Source organism: Meleagris gallopavo, chromosome 14, assembly GCF_000146605.3.
Source record: "Meleagris gallopavo isolate NT-WF06-2002-E0010 breed Aviagen turkey brand Nicholas breeding stock chromosome 14, Turkey_5.1, whole genome shotgun sequence".
NCBI classification, from domain to species: Eukaryota; Metazoa; Chordata; class Aves; order Galliformes; family Phasianidae; genus Meleagris; species Meleagris gallopavo.
In genome coordinates, this window is record NC_015024.2 from 973,285 (window position 1) to 987,619 (window position 14,335).

Here is a 14,335-nt window from a genome sequence, read left to right on the forward strand (position 1 = left end):
TGTCACTGCACTAACGCCCTCCCAACCAACATGAAAGACTTCCACTATGGTGCAGGCCGGTGATGGACACGTCCACCAATGGGCTGGTGATACCAGTGCTGCGGGGTTGAGAGACAGCATGTTGTTGTTGCAAACCAGGCAGAGGGGGGCCGGCATCAGGGGCACCAGAGCCTGCTTGGCCATGCAGCTGCCAGAACCAAAAGGGAAAGCACACCCGGCTGCTATGGACACATTTCCTGCTGCTGCTTCCTTTGCTTTACCCAAACAGGGCCCAGTGCCGTCCCAAAATGACAACACCTGGAAAGCGTCACAGAATTTATTGCATGGGCAGCTGGCAGGGCACAGGGCTACACATCGCTGTCCTCATCGCAGTCCTCCTCTTTGCTGTCACTGTCTGACGAGCTGAAGCAATGTGCTCAGGACGTTCACACCCGTGCGGCACCATGAGGAGATCTCCATTTCCTTCTCCTCCTTCTGCATCTGCCCAATCATCTGCTGAATTGCCACCTCCGTGCAATGAGACCCTCGTTCATCTGTGCCTTGCTCTCCTGTGGGAAAGGGAGTGGGGTTGCTGCCACCACACAGTGCCGCGGTGCATCCACAATGCACAGCACCACCACCGAGCAGCTTAATGCAGACACAGTGTGTTGGTACCACCACATAACAAGTCCCTGGTACATGCACAGCATGCCAGCATCACCACACACCTTCCTGGCACAGCCAAAGAGGCCCATAGTGAAGCCACAACGTGCTGGTACCACCACCGCACAGCATCACAAACCTATGGAATAGACATAAGATGCCTGCAATGCCATCTAACACCATCACGGTGCTGCTGGTGACAGCAGCCCACCCTCTGCAGCTGTTTGTATGGAGGGAGCTGGCTGAGAGGTTCCTGAACTTCTCTTCATCATCATTAAAATGTCCGGGCTGTCAGGAGAAGTCCCCTGAGACTGGAAAAAGGCAAATATCACTGCCATGTATAAGAAAGGGAGGAAGGAGCACCTGAGGAACTCCAGGCCAGCAAGCCTCATCTGTGTGCCTGGGAAGATCATGGAGCAGATCCTCCTGGATGACATGTTAAGGCGCATGAGTGACGACCAGGTGACCCCAGGCAGCCAGCACGGCTTCGCCAAGGGCAGATGGTGCCTGACCTGTCTGGTGGCCTTCTGTGATGGAGTGACGGCATTGGTGGGCAAAAGAAGGGCGACTGATGTCATCTACCTGAGCCTGTGCAAGGCCTTTGACCTGGTCCTGCACCACATCCCTATTTGTAAAATGGAGGGCGATGAGTTCAAAAAGTAGACTCTTTGGTGGATAAGAATTGGCTGGATATTCACAGCCAGGTGGTTGTGCTCAGTGGCTCCATGTCCAGGTGGAGGCTGGGCTCGAGCCGTGTCTCCCAGGGGACCTTCTTGGGGCCGCTGCTCTTCAACATCTTGGTCAGTGTCGTAGTAGGATTGAGTTGGCTGACAACACCAAGCTGAGTGGCGTAGTTGACACAAGAGGAAGAAGGGACACCATCTACAGGGACCGGGACAGGCTTTGGAAGTGGGCCCACGTGAACCTAAGGAGGTGCAAGGTGCTGCACTTGGGTTGGGGCAATCCCAGATAGATGTGCAGACTGGGAGAACTCCATGAGTGCAGCCCTGAGGTAAGGAGTTGGGCGTCCTGGTGGACAAAAGCTGGACACGAGGCAGCAGTGTGTGCTTGCAGCCCAGAAAGGCCACAGGCATCGTGGGCTGCATCAACAGAGAGCGGTCAGCAGGCAGGGAGGGGATTGTCACTCTCGGCTCTGCCCATGAAGATCTTGACCCCCATCACATGAACGATGTGAAGTTTTTGCAGCAGGCCCAGAGGAGGGCCAGAAAGACACTCAGGGGGCTGAAGCACCCCTTCCTCTGCAAACACAGGCTGAGAGAGCAGTGGATGTTCAGAATGGGGACGAGAAGGCTCTGGGGTGACCTCGCTGAGGCCTTCCATTATTGACGGGCACTTATAAGCGGGATGGAGAGTGACTTTTTACACGGTCAGATAGTGATTGGGCAGGGAAGAAAGGTCTAAAACTAGGAGGGCTTTAGATTTAGGTGAGTTATGAGGAGGAGATTTTTCACTCAGAGGGCTGTGAGGCGCTGGCACTGCTGCCCAGAGCTGTGGGTGCCCCTTCCCTGGAGTGGACCATGGAGGGGCCTTGGGCAGCCCAAGCTGTTGGTGGGCAACCAGCCTGCAGCTGAGAGGTTGGAAGCAGATGGTCATTGACACCCCTTCCAACCCAAGCCATACTAGAGTTTGTGATTCCACGATTCTGTGATTCTAGGATTCCATGAGATGCCTGTGGTGGCCACCGCTCTGGAACTTAAAATGGAAGTACATCCAGCCCCCATAGTCCACCCTCTGCCTCTGCTACCTTTGCTTTCCTGGAATGAAGCCCCACGCTTCCCTGAAATGATAACACCTGGGCAGTGCAACTGGATTTATTGCAGGGTCAGCTGCTGGAGGACAGTCCACATCACATGCGCCTCAGTTTATTCAAAGCTTTTCCTGCTATACCAGGCAGGAATGGAGCCAAAATGCTGCCGAGAAAGTTCAGAGCTGAGCTAATCCAGGTGCCCTGCTCCCTGTTCTTCTTCTCCATCTGCAGCTGTGTGATCAGCTCCTGCATGGCTGCCGCCTCACGCTTGAAGCCCTCCTGCACCAGTGCTTCATACTCCTGTGGACAGGGAGCAGTGTTAGTAGCAGCGCACAATGCCATAGCACAGCCACAATGTGCCGGTACCAACACAGAACACATCTGTGGTACGCTCACAGCACCATCACAGCGCTCACCTTCTTGTGGTGCTCCAACACGCGCTGCTGCTCCTCCAGCCACGCACGCTGCTCCTCCTTCAACTGTTGCTCCAGCTGACGTTGGTGCTCCTCCATGGTGCGCCGCTGCTCCTCCAGCCGTGCCTCAGCTGCCTGCTGGGCCGCCTCTGCCTCGGCCGCTGCTGCCTCCCGCTGCCGCTCCGCCAGCTCCAGCTGCACCTCAGTGGCCTTCAACACCTGTGCCAGCCCCTCTCGCTCCCGCAGGAACGCCTCCAGCACCGCCTCCGCCTGACCGAACAACCATGAGGCACAGTTCCTGGTGCCACCCCACCCCACTCCCCCACACCCCACTCCCTCACACCCCACTCACCCTGACACCCTTGCCAGGCCGCCGCTTGTACTCCTCCAGCACGCGGTTCAGGTCCTCCTTGAACAGCTGTGCACCACCAGGTGCCACGTAGTCCCCATTCTGCAGGCGCAGCTCCACATCCCTCCAAAGCTCCCGCAGCACCGCATGACACCGCTGCTCCGACGCCTCCTCGTTGCGCCGACAGAACTCCTCCTTGGCCGCCTCCAGCTTGCGCTGCACCACAGATCAGTGCTCAACTGCACAGCCATGCCTCCAAAACCCCACGGTGTGACAGCAACTCACCACCAGCTCCGCATGGTACTGGCGTTCGTGGTCGGCAAAGGCACGGGACAGGAAGAGGGCGATGGCGCGTTGCTCGCAGTCCCGATGCACGGCCACCAGAGCACTGCGTGAGGCTGTGGGCAGCACCAGGCCCTGCTCCATGCCCCGCTGGTACTCGGCCACCGCCGCCTCCACTGCTGCACTGTTCTCGGCCCTTGCCAGCGCTGTCACCGCGCTCTCCACGCACGGCACAGCGCCGCTGGTGATGGCCGCCACGTATTTCTCCGCCAGGCCCGCCAGCGCTGTGAGAGGTGACAGCCACCCACACGTGTCACTGCCACGCACGTACTCTCGTCTCCTGCACGCGTCCCCTGCACGCCACCCATTCTCACGCTGCTGCCACTCACCGCTGCCCGTCACCTGGTGCCCACCCGGCAACACCTTCACCGGCGCCTTCTCCCAGATGTACCGGCAGAAGGCGTCCACCTGTTTCCGGAAGCCCGGCTGCAGCTCGTCCTCCCGCAGCTCCTCCAACCGCGGCAGATCCGCGGCAGCTGCCGGCCGTTCCATCGTGAACAGCTTGCGGCGGGGGAAGAAGTTGCGCAGGCAGCGCCGCAGCTCATTGCGCTCCTTGGCCTTCTTCCCGTTCCCTGCATTGCCACCGTTAGCACTGAGCCACCGACTGCGGATACGCATGGTGACGCGTGGGGACACGCGCTGGTGGCCATACCGGTCTGCAGCTGTAGCACCTGCTCCAGGTACTCATCCTCACTCAGGGTCTTTTCACCGGCCCGCAGCTGCAGTGTGAAGTCACGCACGGTCCAGACGAAGCTCGGGAAGACGCGGACAAAGTTGGATGCTGGGTTGTCGTCCTCCTCCCGCACACGGATGTGCTTTGTCAGCTCTGTTACCAGCCTGTGGGACCCACCTCACCCCATCAGCGTTGTCACTGCAGTACCTTTGTCACACTGTCACCTCCCTCCCAGCCATCCCCGTACCGCAGCTGCTCCAGTGCCTGCTGGTCAATGGTGCCAATGCTGTTGTACACCAGGGTGCTGGACAACAGCAGCGCCAGTGTGAAGATCCACGTGTCGCTGTCATCATCATCCTGCACACATATCTGAGTTTCTAGGGGCTCCGCTTCTATGGGGGGGTTGGGACCCCCTCATCCCTGCACTCACCTTGTTGGGGTCTCCCAGCCCCTCGGTGTCCAGCAGCACCAAGGTCACTCCCTGCTGGCGCGGGTGGGGCAGACACCACATCCAGATGCCCTTGGTCTCCGCACGCACCGTGGGGCCCAGTGGGAAGCCTGTGGACAGTGAGCTGTCAGAAATCCCACAAAATGCCCCTCTGCATTTTCCTCCTCTGCTCACCAGTGCGTTTCTGTGCCAGCTGATTCATCAGGAAGGACTTCCCAGTGCGGTACAGCCCGGCAATGGCCACCACCACCAAGGGCTGGGTGACACTGCGCAGCACTGCCAGCGCCACGGGGTTGAGGGACAGCACATCATCCTTGTTGGTCACCAGGCAGAGGGGGGCCGGCATCGGGAGCACCGGAGCATCCATGGTTGTGCTGCTGACTGCTGTGATCACAGATTGGAAGCTGCAATATATAGTAAAGCCAGGGCCCTTCCTCCCCATGTCCCACCTCCTGCTTATCTTTGTTTGCCTTTTTTTCCTTTCCCTTTTACTTTCTCAGAATACTACTCAGTTCCCCGAACTCATGGTGCCTGGACTGTGGCTTCACTGCAGGGACTGCTGGTGGGGATAAGAGCTCCAGCATGCTGCAGCAGATTGCTGACAATGCCTGACACCTGGCTGGCCACTGAGGGCAGGGACAGCATAACCACGGTGCCCATGACACCCATGGCTTCTGGATGCAGTGCTTCTCCTCCTGCAGCCACTTCATGTACAGCTGCTGTACCATTGCCTCATGCCTAAAGCAGTCCAGCACCAGTGCCTCATGCTCCTGTGGGACATGGAGCTGTGCTGGTACTGTCTCACAATGCCAAGTTGCATCCAAAACGCCCCAACAGCAGAGCACTCTATGATACAGACACAGTGTGCCAGCACCACTACACATTACCTCCAGTGCTGCAGCCAAAATGCACTTGTACCACCGCGCAATCACACAACACCAGAGTACCGTGCCTGCACCACTGCACAACAGCATCACTCTGCTGGCCACACAGGGCCCACCCCCTGCTGCTGTTTGTATGGAGTGAGCTGCCTGATGCAGCTGCTGAGCCGCCTGGCTGGCAGATGTCCCCAGAGATTGGAAAAAGGCAAACATCGCTGCCATCTGTAAGAAAGGGAGGAAGGAAGACTTGGGAACTGCAGGCTGGCAAGCCTCAGCTCTGTGTCTGGAAAGATCATGGGGCAGAACGTACTGTAAGACCTGTCAGCTGTCCAGGAACTCTTGCATAGTACAAGAATTGCCAGCTGCCTTCCTGTGTGAATGCTGAGACCTGCAATTATCTGCTACCCTTGGGGTGGGAGCTCTTGCCCTTTTGGCTGAGCTGCTTGCAGCAGATAAACAACCGACACCTAAATAGAGTAGTCTGTTGGAAGGAGCAAGGAGATTTGAGAGTACTAACAAGGGAACTCTGGATTTTTTGCTACATTATCTCTGCATCCCAGGACTTGTAAGGTATAGAAGTACAGCTGTGCAGACATTCTGTTCTCAGAAGTAGTTCTCTAATTGATCCAGTAAGGCAGGCTGAACTGCAGAAACAGTTTTTGGGCTCTGTTTAAAGGGGTATCGTGGAATCACAGAATCATAGATAGTCTCAGATGCTCTGCCAGTGATGACTGATGACATGAGCTGCACCTGGGCCAGACCTGTGTTTCTGTTGAACTAGGCAGACACAGCCTGACTGCAGTGCATTCTACTCTAACAATTAATATTAGTTCCAGAGAGAAAGGAATGGCAGGTATGTGAGCGTGTGCCTCTGCAGAGCAGGTGGAGAATGTTCAGCTGGATAAAGCTGTGCATCTTCCGGCCATCATCAGTGCATCCCAGTTTGGGCCTCAGAAGACACAGCACTGCAAAGCAGTGACCCACTACTCATGGGTGCTGCAGCAATGGTGGTAACTGGGTCAACTGCTTTCTCCCGCTGAACGTAGCTCCCAAGCATATACAGCTCTGTTTCTCAGCAGCTTTGGACCCCACGAGGACTCAGGCATCGCTGCAGGCCCAGACCTTGTTGCAGACGTTCTGGGTACCTACTGATGTAGCATTAACGCTGCAGATCTGCCTAATTAATATGGAAGAAAATATAGAGCCCCTCTACCTTACGTGCCTGAAGCCCAGATGCATCCCTGAGCAAGCATGACAGAGATGGACAGCTAATGCCTTTCTCTGGGGAGTTCCTTTCCATGTGAGTTCACCACCTGCTTTTCCTCCTGCCAGGGGGAAGCATCCAGATACATCTTCCTGAACAAATTCCGCAAGTTTCTTCAGGAAAATGCTAGCAATAGAGGGTAAGTCAGAGGGACAGCCTTCCCACACGCCTCACCTGAAGAACTCTCTGGTACCTTTGGGGTGGGAGCTCTTGCCCTTTTGGCTGAGCTGCTTCCAGCAGATGAACAATTGATACCTAGGTACAGCATCCCCTTCACCACCTGGGTGAGGACCACTCTTCTGGCCTTGGCTCAGGCTGATGGCCTGCAGCTAAGGAAGGTGGGGATATTACTATTATTGCAGGATATTACTATTATTTCCTCACCAGCCTCTCTGCGTTAATGAGCAGCCCATGTTCAGAGGCGGAACACGTGGTATCCATCCTCCTCTGTCACACCAGCTTGTTATTGTAGGGCCAGGGGTTTTACAGAGGTGGAAGCAGCTACATGCCATCAGCGCTGGGCTCCATCCCAGTGCTGGAAACTGGAGGTGCTTTTTGCAAACGGGCACAAGTGCTTTCAGCAAGACTGAAAACAGGAAGTTTCTGCCTGGCCCACGTGGCCACCAGAACTAAGAAGCACCTTCACAGCTGCCCTAATGGCTGAACTCTCATTGTTGCCCTAGAACTTGACTGTGTTGTGCCCACCAGAGTACATGCTGTGCTTCCTGCATCGACTCATTGCTGTCCTGCGCTTCTTCTGGGATGACCACAAGGTGAAGGCACCTGCTGCACTGAGCAGTGAAGGTAAGGCCTGGAGGAGAAGCTAGCAGGACACTTCTTTGTTTGGGACAGGGTTTGTTTACTGGCACTGCTCTCCAGGATGCTGAAAGCTTTGTGTTTCTCATGGGTGCTGATGCCTTCTGTGCTCTGAGCCTGTAGATCTTGGGAAATTCCTTTGTGCAGATCTCATCCGATTACCATCCAGACCTATTCTGGACAATTCCTCTGAGACTTGCAAAAGAATATCTATATTGTGATCAGTTAAAATACAGGGAAACATATTTGCCAATTTTCACGATTCTGGGACTGTGGGTTTAAAGGGATACCAACTCAATGCCTCTTGCTTTCACAGAATCACAGAATCACCAAGGCTGGAAAAGACCTTCAAGATCATCCAGCCCAACCATCCACCTATCACCAAGAGTACTCACTAAATAGTAGTACTATAGTACTCACTAAGTAAACTACTCAGTAAGTAGTGCTCACTCAGCACTCGGCCGTTATTTCTGGACATCTGCTCATCACTGGATAGGATAAATTTAGAAGAATAGAGGAGAGTGTCCTGATGTCTACCTGTTGCATCCCTACCTAATGCCAGAGTGAGACAATTCGGCCTTGTTTGGAAGCGGTGAAAGCCATTTTTCAATGTTTCATAAGCCTGCTATTCTTTTGCTGTGGGTCACTCATCAAAGCAGAACAGCTTTACAACCTGCTTTCCAGACTACAATACTATACCCCTACTATTTGCAACATTTAATAACTATTGCAGATTTGCAAGTGAGAATTAATCACATAATTCAAACCATATTACTAACATATACCACTAGAATATATGGTATTTCTACTGTTCCAAATCAGCTGTTTCTAAGGACAAGTTACGAAATGCATCGTGCTCTACTTCTTCAGATCAGAGCAGATCCACACTCGCCATGGCCTGGGATCGTGCTGCTCTGCTGCCTTGTGGCACATTGCATTGCATTACAGGCACAAAGTGGACTCTAGCTCAGGTTAGAGCAGATGGGTGAAAGCTGAAGAGTTTTCAGAGAATCCAGGTTTCCCCAGCGACTGGGAGACAGGAAGGGCTCGGAGGCTCGATGCGTCCTGCTTGGGTGTGCATCCAAAGCTTCCCTTGTTTCGGAAGTTACCTCTGCCCAGTTGACTCGTGCTCTCAGAACAACAGCACAGTCACCGGATGTGGCTTCGGTCTGGGCCCTAGGCTCTGTCTCAGGGCTTACCTCCTGGTGCTGGTTCCAATCCCTAGACCTGGCTACCTGGGTCTCAGCCCCCAGACCAAATCGCTCTCCAAGTCGCCTTTGGCCCAGCGGCGCACCGATCCGCCCCCTGCCCCCACTGCCACCCACACGCACGGCACACCCGGAAGTGAGCACAGCCAGAACCGCCGCCTGGGAGGAGCCGGAAGGTCCACGCTCTCGCGAAATCGTCCCACCCAATCCGCTGCCGCGAGGTTTCGCTTATTCCGTTCCTGCCAGCGCAGCGTCGCGGTGCGGTCGCAAGGGGGCGCAGTCGACTTTGGTCGCCCGGGTTATGACGTCACCGCGCCGGAAGCGCCGCGAGACAGGAACGCGGGCAGCGGGGTGCGGGAGGAGCGCTTTATTTGGCCGCCAGAGAGGGGCGGGCGGAGGTTTTGCGGCGTGCGGTCGCCATCGCAGCTGTGCCCCGGAACTCGCCGTGCGTTAGCACCGCGGCGAGCTCGCAGGCGGCGCGCACGGCGTTGAAGGCGCTGGCCGCCAACTCCTGCTTGTTGCTGCTGTCGATCTCCCGCCGCAGCGCCGCCAGCTCTTGCTCGATCAGCGCCGCCCGCTCGCTGAAGCCGCGCTGCAGCAGCTCGCTGTGCTCCCGTAGCTTCGCTTTCAGCGCCCGGTCCAGCTCCCGCTGCGCGCTCGCCGCCTCCTCCTGCATCTTGGTCTGCAGGGCTTGCAGGCTCTGCGCGTAGCTGCTGCGCTCGTCCGCCAGCAGCGCCTCCAGCTGCCGTTCGCGCTCCGCCGTCGCCTTCTGCTGCTGCTCCAGGAGCTGCGCCTGCTGCTTCTGGTCTGGGGACGAAGGGACGGGTGAGGGGCAACCAGGCGCTGAGCCTTCTGCTTCTGGTTGAAGACCGGAGCGCGGGGTCCCCGTAGCACGGGGGGGTGGAGCAAAGGGACAGTGCGAGGGAAGGTGGGGAGGGGATGGAGGGGCGTGGGGACAGAGTGCGGGGATGTGGGAATGGGGTGAGGGTTCCTCGGGGAGGAAAAAGGGACAATTCGAGGTGTCTCCTGGGCGCACTGGGATGCCCCAAGAGATGTGGGGACTCTGGGAGATGTCCCCGGGGGAGAAGGGGAGTCCTCAAGTGCTGGGGCCATCGTGCGATGTCTGTGAAGGTTATAAGGATTCCCAGAGTACATGGGGATGCCACGAGCTGTCCCCGGGGGACACGGCCCGTGGAACAAGGGAACACTGTCAGATGTCCCCAGGGAATACCGCAGTGCGTCCCTTGTCCCTGGAGGACCCGGGGATGGGAGAGGGGGAAGGAGAGAAGGGACGGCACTGGGATGCGCCACTCACCCTCCAGCTGCTTCTCGGCCTCGCTCAGTGCGTTGTCTGCCTTCAGCACTGCCTCCGCCTCTGCCCGGCGCTCCGCCAGGAACTCATCCAGCACCTCCTCGGCCTGTGCATCCCCACACGATTGAGGCACGGCCTTGCCTCCTTGTTCCTGATCCCCTACCTGGAGCTGCCCTCACCTTGGGGCCCTTGCCCGCTGCTTGCTGGTAGGCCTCCAGCAGCTGCTGCCGCTCGGCCTCGTAGGCGCGGTAGCCGCCGGGCTGTGCGTAGGCCCCACGGGCCAGGCTGGCATTCAGTGCCCGTGCCAACTCAGCCAGCAGCGCCTTGCAGCGCCGCCGTGATGCTGCATCGTTCTCCTCCTGGAGGCGGCTGTACTCCGTGCTGATCTGTTCCTGAGGGACAGGAGGGGGACAGGGTCATGGTGTTGATGGGGAGAGTGCTGGTGGGAGCACATGTACAGAAGCGGTGTGAGGGGGACATGAGGAGAAGGTAACGGAGTGCATTGAGGGAATGGGGACAAGGTCGTGAAGACAAGGGCAGCCTTGTAGGGATAGGAGCAAGGACAAGGACAGTGCTGTGGCACCAAGGGGGGGTGGCCATGCACCATGAGGCGCCGCTGGTGCTCCTGGTCGGGATCCCGGAAGCTGCGACGCTGGAAGACAACGAGTGCCTCACGCAGGTGCTCCCCATGCGAGGCGGAGAGCTGTGCGGGCTCTGTGGGCAGTGACAGCCCCCGCATGCCCCTGGCATAGGCCTCCAGCGCTGCCGTCACCGCAGCTGCGTTCTCGTTGGCCATCATCGCTGCTGCTGCTCCCTCCAGGCAGGGCAGACGCCCGCTGTTGATGGCCTCCACGTAGCTGCTCAGCAGCATGCTCAGGGCTGTGGGGAATGGCACAGTGACACCTCCCTCGTTGTTGGCACCTTGCTGCTGTGTGTTGCTGTTGTCCCCTGTCGTCCGTGTGATTTTTGCCCTGTTGTCACCTGTCATCACCCCATCATTGACTTGTGTCGCAGCATCGCTGTTGTCACTCCTCTGTCACCCTGTTGTTCCTGATGTTATCGTTGCCCCATTGCCCTGTGTCACCTTTGGCATCCTGTTATCACTGTTCTCTTTCACCGTTGTCACGCTGCTGTACAGTGTTGCCATTGTGTCCCTTTTGTCCCTTTGTCATCACTCTGCTATCCCCAGTGTTACCACGCCATTATCTCATGTTGCCATTGTCACTTGTCCCCCTGTTTGTCCTGTGTCACCACTGTCACCCCGTTTTCACCCTGTTGTCCCATGGCACTCTTGCCTTTATCCCAGTTGTCCCGTGTTGCTTTTGCTGTTGTCCCCCCATCATCCAATTTGCTGTCATCACTGTCCTCCCACGGACCTCCTGTTGTCCCTTATGATGACATCGTCGTTATCAGCCTGCAGTCAGTGCGCCGTCACCCTGTTGTCCTCTGTGTCACCATGTCCCCTTCTCCCCCCTCCCACCCTCCGCTTACCTCGCCCTGTCAGTGCTCCGCCGTCAGGCAGCGTCTTGGGCCAGGCAGAGTTCAGCACGTAGTCGCAGAACTTGGCTGCCTGTTGGAGGAAACGTGGGGCCAACGCGGCCTCGGGCAGCTCCTCCATGCGCCCGTGCTCCTCTGTGCCCAGTGGCGAGGGCAGCACGAAGCACTTCCGTGTGGGGAAATAGTTGCGGAGGCACAGCCGCGTCCCATTGTAGATCTGCACCTTGCGGCCGTGCCCTGTGGCAGGCAGGCAGCTGTTGGTGCTGGTGCTGCCGCTCGTTAGGGCCTCCCTAATGACTCCAAGGAGGCCAGCACTCACCGTGCTTGAGTTCCAGCGCCTGCTCCAGGTACTCGTCCTCGCTGATGGGCTGCTCGCCCACGCGCAGCTCCAGTGTGAAGTCCCGCACCACCCACACAAAGCCGGGGAAGAAGCGCACGAACTCGCAGTCCTCCGCCTCGTCTTCTCTTTCAACGCTGTTGTTGCCATCCTTCTCCCCGTCCCGCACCTGGATCAGCTCCGACAGCTGTGTCACCAGCCTGGCCCCGCTCAGGAGCACAACGCTCTGCAAATCCTGTGTCCCCTCCGGAATCCTGTGTACCCCCCAAATATTTCTGTCCTCCTCTCTACGGTGTGTCCTGCCCCACAGTGCCCATCTACACCCTGAGTGTTGCTCTCCCTCTTAGAGCCCGAATCACCCTGAAGTCCCGCTGTTTCACCTTAAGTCCGCTGCCCCCTCCAAATGCCACAGCTACCCGAATCTTGAGTAAATGCCCGGTTTTACCCCAAGTCCCACATTGCCCTAAATCCTACAACTTCCCCAAATCATGCTGTTTCATCTCAAATGCCACGCTTTCAACCAAAGTCTGAGGTTGCCCAATTTTTTTTTGCCCCAGATCTGTTTCACGCCAACTCCTGCATTGCCAAGTTCCCCCAGTTTTTCCCCAAATCCCAGTCCAGCATTGCCAACATCCCCCAGCCTTGCCACAAGCCCTGCATTGCCCGTGTCACACAGGTTTTCCCCAGGTTCCCTTAGCCACAAACACACAGTTTCAGCCCAAATCCCGCAGCCAATCTCACACTGCCCCAATCCCACAGCTACAGCCCGTGTCCTGCGTTGTCCAAGTCCCCCGTAGCCCCAAGTCCCCAACTTTCACTCCAGCATCCCCCATCCACTCAGATCCCTGCAGGATACTCGAGGTGCTCCAGCGCCTTCTGGTCGATGGTGCCTATGCTGTTGTACACCAGGGTGCTGGACAACAGCAGCGCCAGTGTGAAGATCCAGGCGTCGTTTTGGCTGTCACCCTGTGCCCACAGCTGGGTTAGGGGTGTTCTGGAGGACTCAGGCGAGAGATGTGGGGCCAGCCTTCCCCCCCGGCACCCACCTTGCTGGGGTCTCCCAGCCCTTCGGTGTCCAGCAGCACCAACATCACGCCAGGCCGGCGCGGGTGGGGCAGGCACCACATCCAGATGCCCTTGGTCTCTGCCTGCACCGTGGGGCCCAGCGGGAAGCCTGCAGGAGGCGAGCCGTCAGGAATCTCCCAGAATTCCCCAAAACGCCTCCCAGTCAATGGATGGAGTTCTTCCCCCCTGCTCACCACTGCGCTTCTCTGCCAGCCGGTTCATCAGGAAGGACTTCCCGGTGCGGTACGGCCCGGCGATGGCCACCACCACCAGGGGCTGGGCCACCTCCTGCAGCACTGCCAGCGCCGTGGGGTCCAGGGACAGCACGCCATCCTTGTTGTTCACCAGACAGAGCGGAGCCGGCATCGGGAGCATCGGAGCGTCCATGCTTGTGCTGCTGTGTGTGGCCTTGCAGTGCTGAAACTGAAAGAGAAAGCAAAGCGCCAGCCCTCCCCGTGCTGTTTGTTTTCCTTTCCTGGAACACCCCTCACTTCCCTGAAATCACAATGCCTGGGCACTGGCCTGTGCTTCTTGTAGGGGCAGCTGGCACAGGCACAGCATATCACAGCGGTTTGGAGGCAACGCCCATCCTGTTATCAACCACTCCGGCCAGCAACAGCTCCAGTGTGTCAGGGCTGTGGTGTTGCTACTGCAGCACAGTGCCGTGGCGCAGCTGCAGTGCACTGGTATCATCACAGTGCACAGCCGCGGCACAGCCACGCTGTGCTGGCACCTCCACACAACGCCATGGCACAGCCACAGGTGCTGGTGATGGCTGCCACGTATCCCTGTGCCAGGCACACCAGCGCTGCAGGAGGTGACAGTCACCCGCACGCATTCCCCTTGTGCCACCCGTCCTTTTCTACCTGTGCTCGCTGCTGCCCATCACTACGCTGCTGCCCAGCAGCACCTTCACCTGCACCTCCTACACCGTGTGCCAGCAGAAGGCATCTGCCAGTTGCCAGAAGCCCGGCTGTCGCTCATCCTCGTGCAGCTCCTCCCACACTGCCAGCACCATGTCGGCTGCTGGCTGCTCCAGCATGAGCTGCTTGCGGCGGGGGAAGAAGTTGTGCTGGCAGCCCAGCAGCTTAATGCTCTTCACTGTACGCCTGTTCTCTGCATTGCCACCATCACCGCAGTGTCACTGCCCACAGGGACGCACAGTGACGTGCAGGGACCAGTGGTGATGGCTGTACCAGGTCGCAGGCGCTCTGTGTCCTGCAGCTATTCCTCCTCGCTCACGGGCAGCTCGCCTGCAGTGTGAAGTCGTGCGTGGCCCAGATTAAGCCGTTGTCACCGCATCACCATTCTTATCACATC

General features: G+C 57.7%; 2 protein-coding genes across 4 annotated transcripts; both read right to left on the bottom strand.

Annotated features, from left to right (window-relative positions):
• Nucleotides 1-2,460: 2,460 nt before the first annotated feature.
• LOC104909200 (guanylate-binding protein 1-like) lies at nt 2,461-8,955 on the bottom strand. 3 transcript variants are annotated; one of them, XM_010718283.3, is made up of 10 exons: nt 8,796-8,955; nt 4,810-5,019; nt 4,618-4,745; nt 4,435-4,544; nt 4,167-4,351; nt 3,844-4,086; nt 3,458-3,738; nt 3,176-3,388; nt 2,827-3,093; nt 2,461-2,710 (listed from the first exon to the last, which is right to left on the bottom strand). In XM_010718283.3, exons 2-10 carry the CDS (start codon nt 5,000-5,002, stop codon nt 2,510-2,512), a joined length of 1,821 nt encoding a protein of 606 aa, XP_010716585.1. In that variant the 5' UTR covers nt 5,003-5,019; nt 8,796-8,955; the 3' UTR covers nt 2,461-2,509. The 3 variants fall into 3 exon arrangements, with proteins under 3 accessions (XP_010716585.1, XP_010716586.1, XP_010716584.1); XM_010718284.3 differs by lacking the exon at nt 4,810-5,019 and having other exon boundaries at nt 8,796-8,954; XM_010718282.3 differs by lacking the exon at nt 8,796-8,955 and having other exon boundaries at nt 4,810-6,648.
• Nucleotides 8,956-9,156: 201 nt separating this feature from the next.
• On the bottom strand, nt 9,157-13,839 carry LOC100541213 (guanylate-binding protein 1-like). Its single transcript, XM_010718286.3, has 9 exons — nt 13,210-13,839; nt 12,997-13,124; nt 12,807-12,916; nt 11,933-12,150; nt 11,608-11,850; nt 10,721-10,995; nt 10,296-10,508; nt 10,120-10,222; nt 9,157-9,611 (listed from the first exon to the last, which is right to left on the bottom strand). Exons 1-9 carry the CDS (start codon nt 13,400-13,402, stop codon nt 9,172-9,174), a joined length of 1,923 nt encoding a protein of 640 aa, XP_010716588.1. The 5' UTR covers nt 13,403-13,839; the 3' UTR covers nt 9,157-9,171.
• Between the last annotated feature and the right edge of the window lie 496 nt (nt 13,840-14,335).

Excerpts from the sequence above, each read along its gene's own strand:
- LOC104909200 (XM_010718282.3), bottom strand. The coding sequence starts at position 5,077 with ATGGGGAGGAAGGGCCCTGGCTTTACTATATATTGCAGCTTCCAATCT. Across the intron at positions 4,352-4,434 it reads CAGGCACTGGAGCAGCTGCG|GCTGGTAACAGAGCTGACAA; the intron begins GTACGGGGATGG and ends TGGGTCCCACAG. Across the intron at positions 3,739-3,843 it reads GCACCAGGTGACGGGCAGCG|CGCTGGCGGGCCTGGCGGAG; the intron begins GTGAGTGGCAGC and ends CACCTCTCACAG.
- LOC100541213 (XM_010718286.3), bottom strand. The coding sequence starts at position 13,402 with ATGGACGCTCCGATGCTCCCGATGCCGGCTCCGCTCTGTCTGGTGAAC. Across the intron at positions 12,917-12,996 it reads GGCTGGGAGACCCCAGCAAG|GGTGACAGCCAAAACGACGC; the intron begins GTGGGTGCCGGG and ends CTGTGGGCACAG. Across the intron at positions 12,151-12,806 it reads AAGGCGCTGGAGCACCTCGA|GCTGGTGACACAGCTGTCGG; the intron begins GTATCCTGCAGG and ends GAGCGGGGCCAG.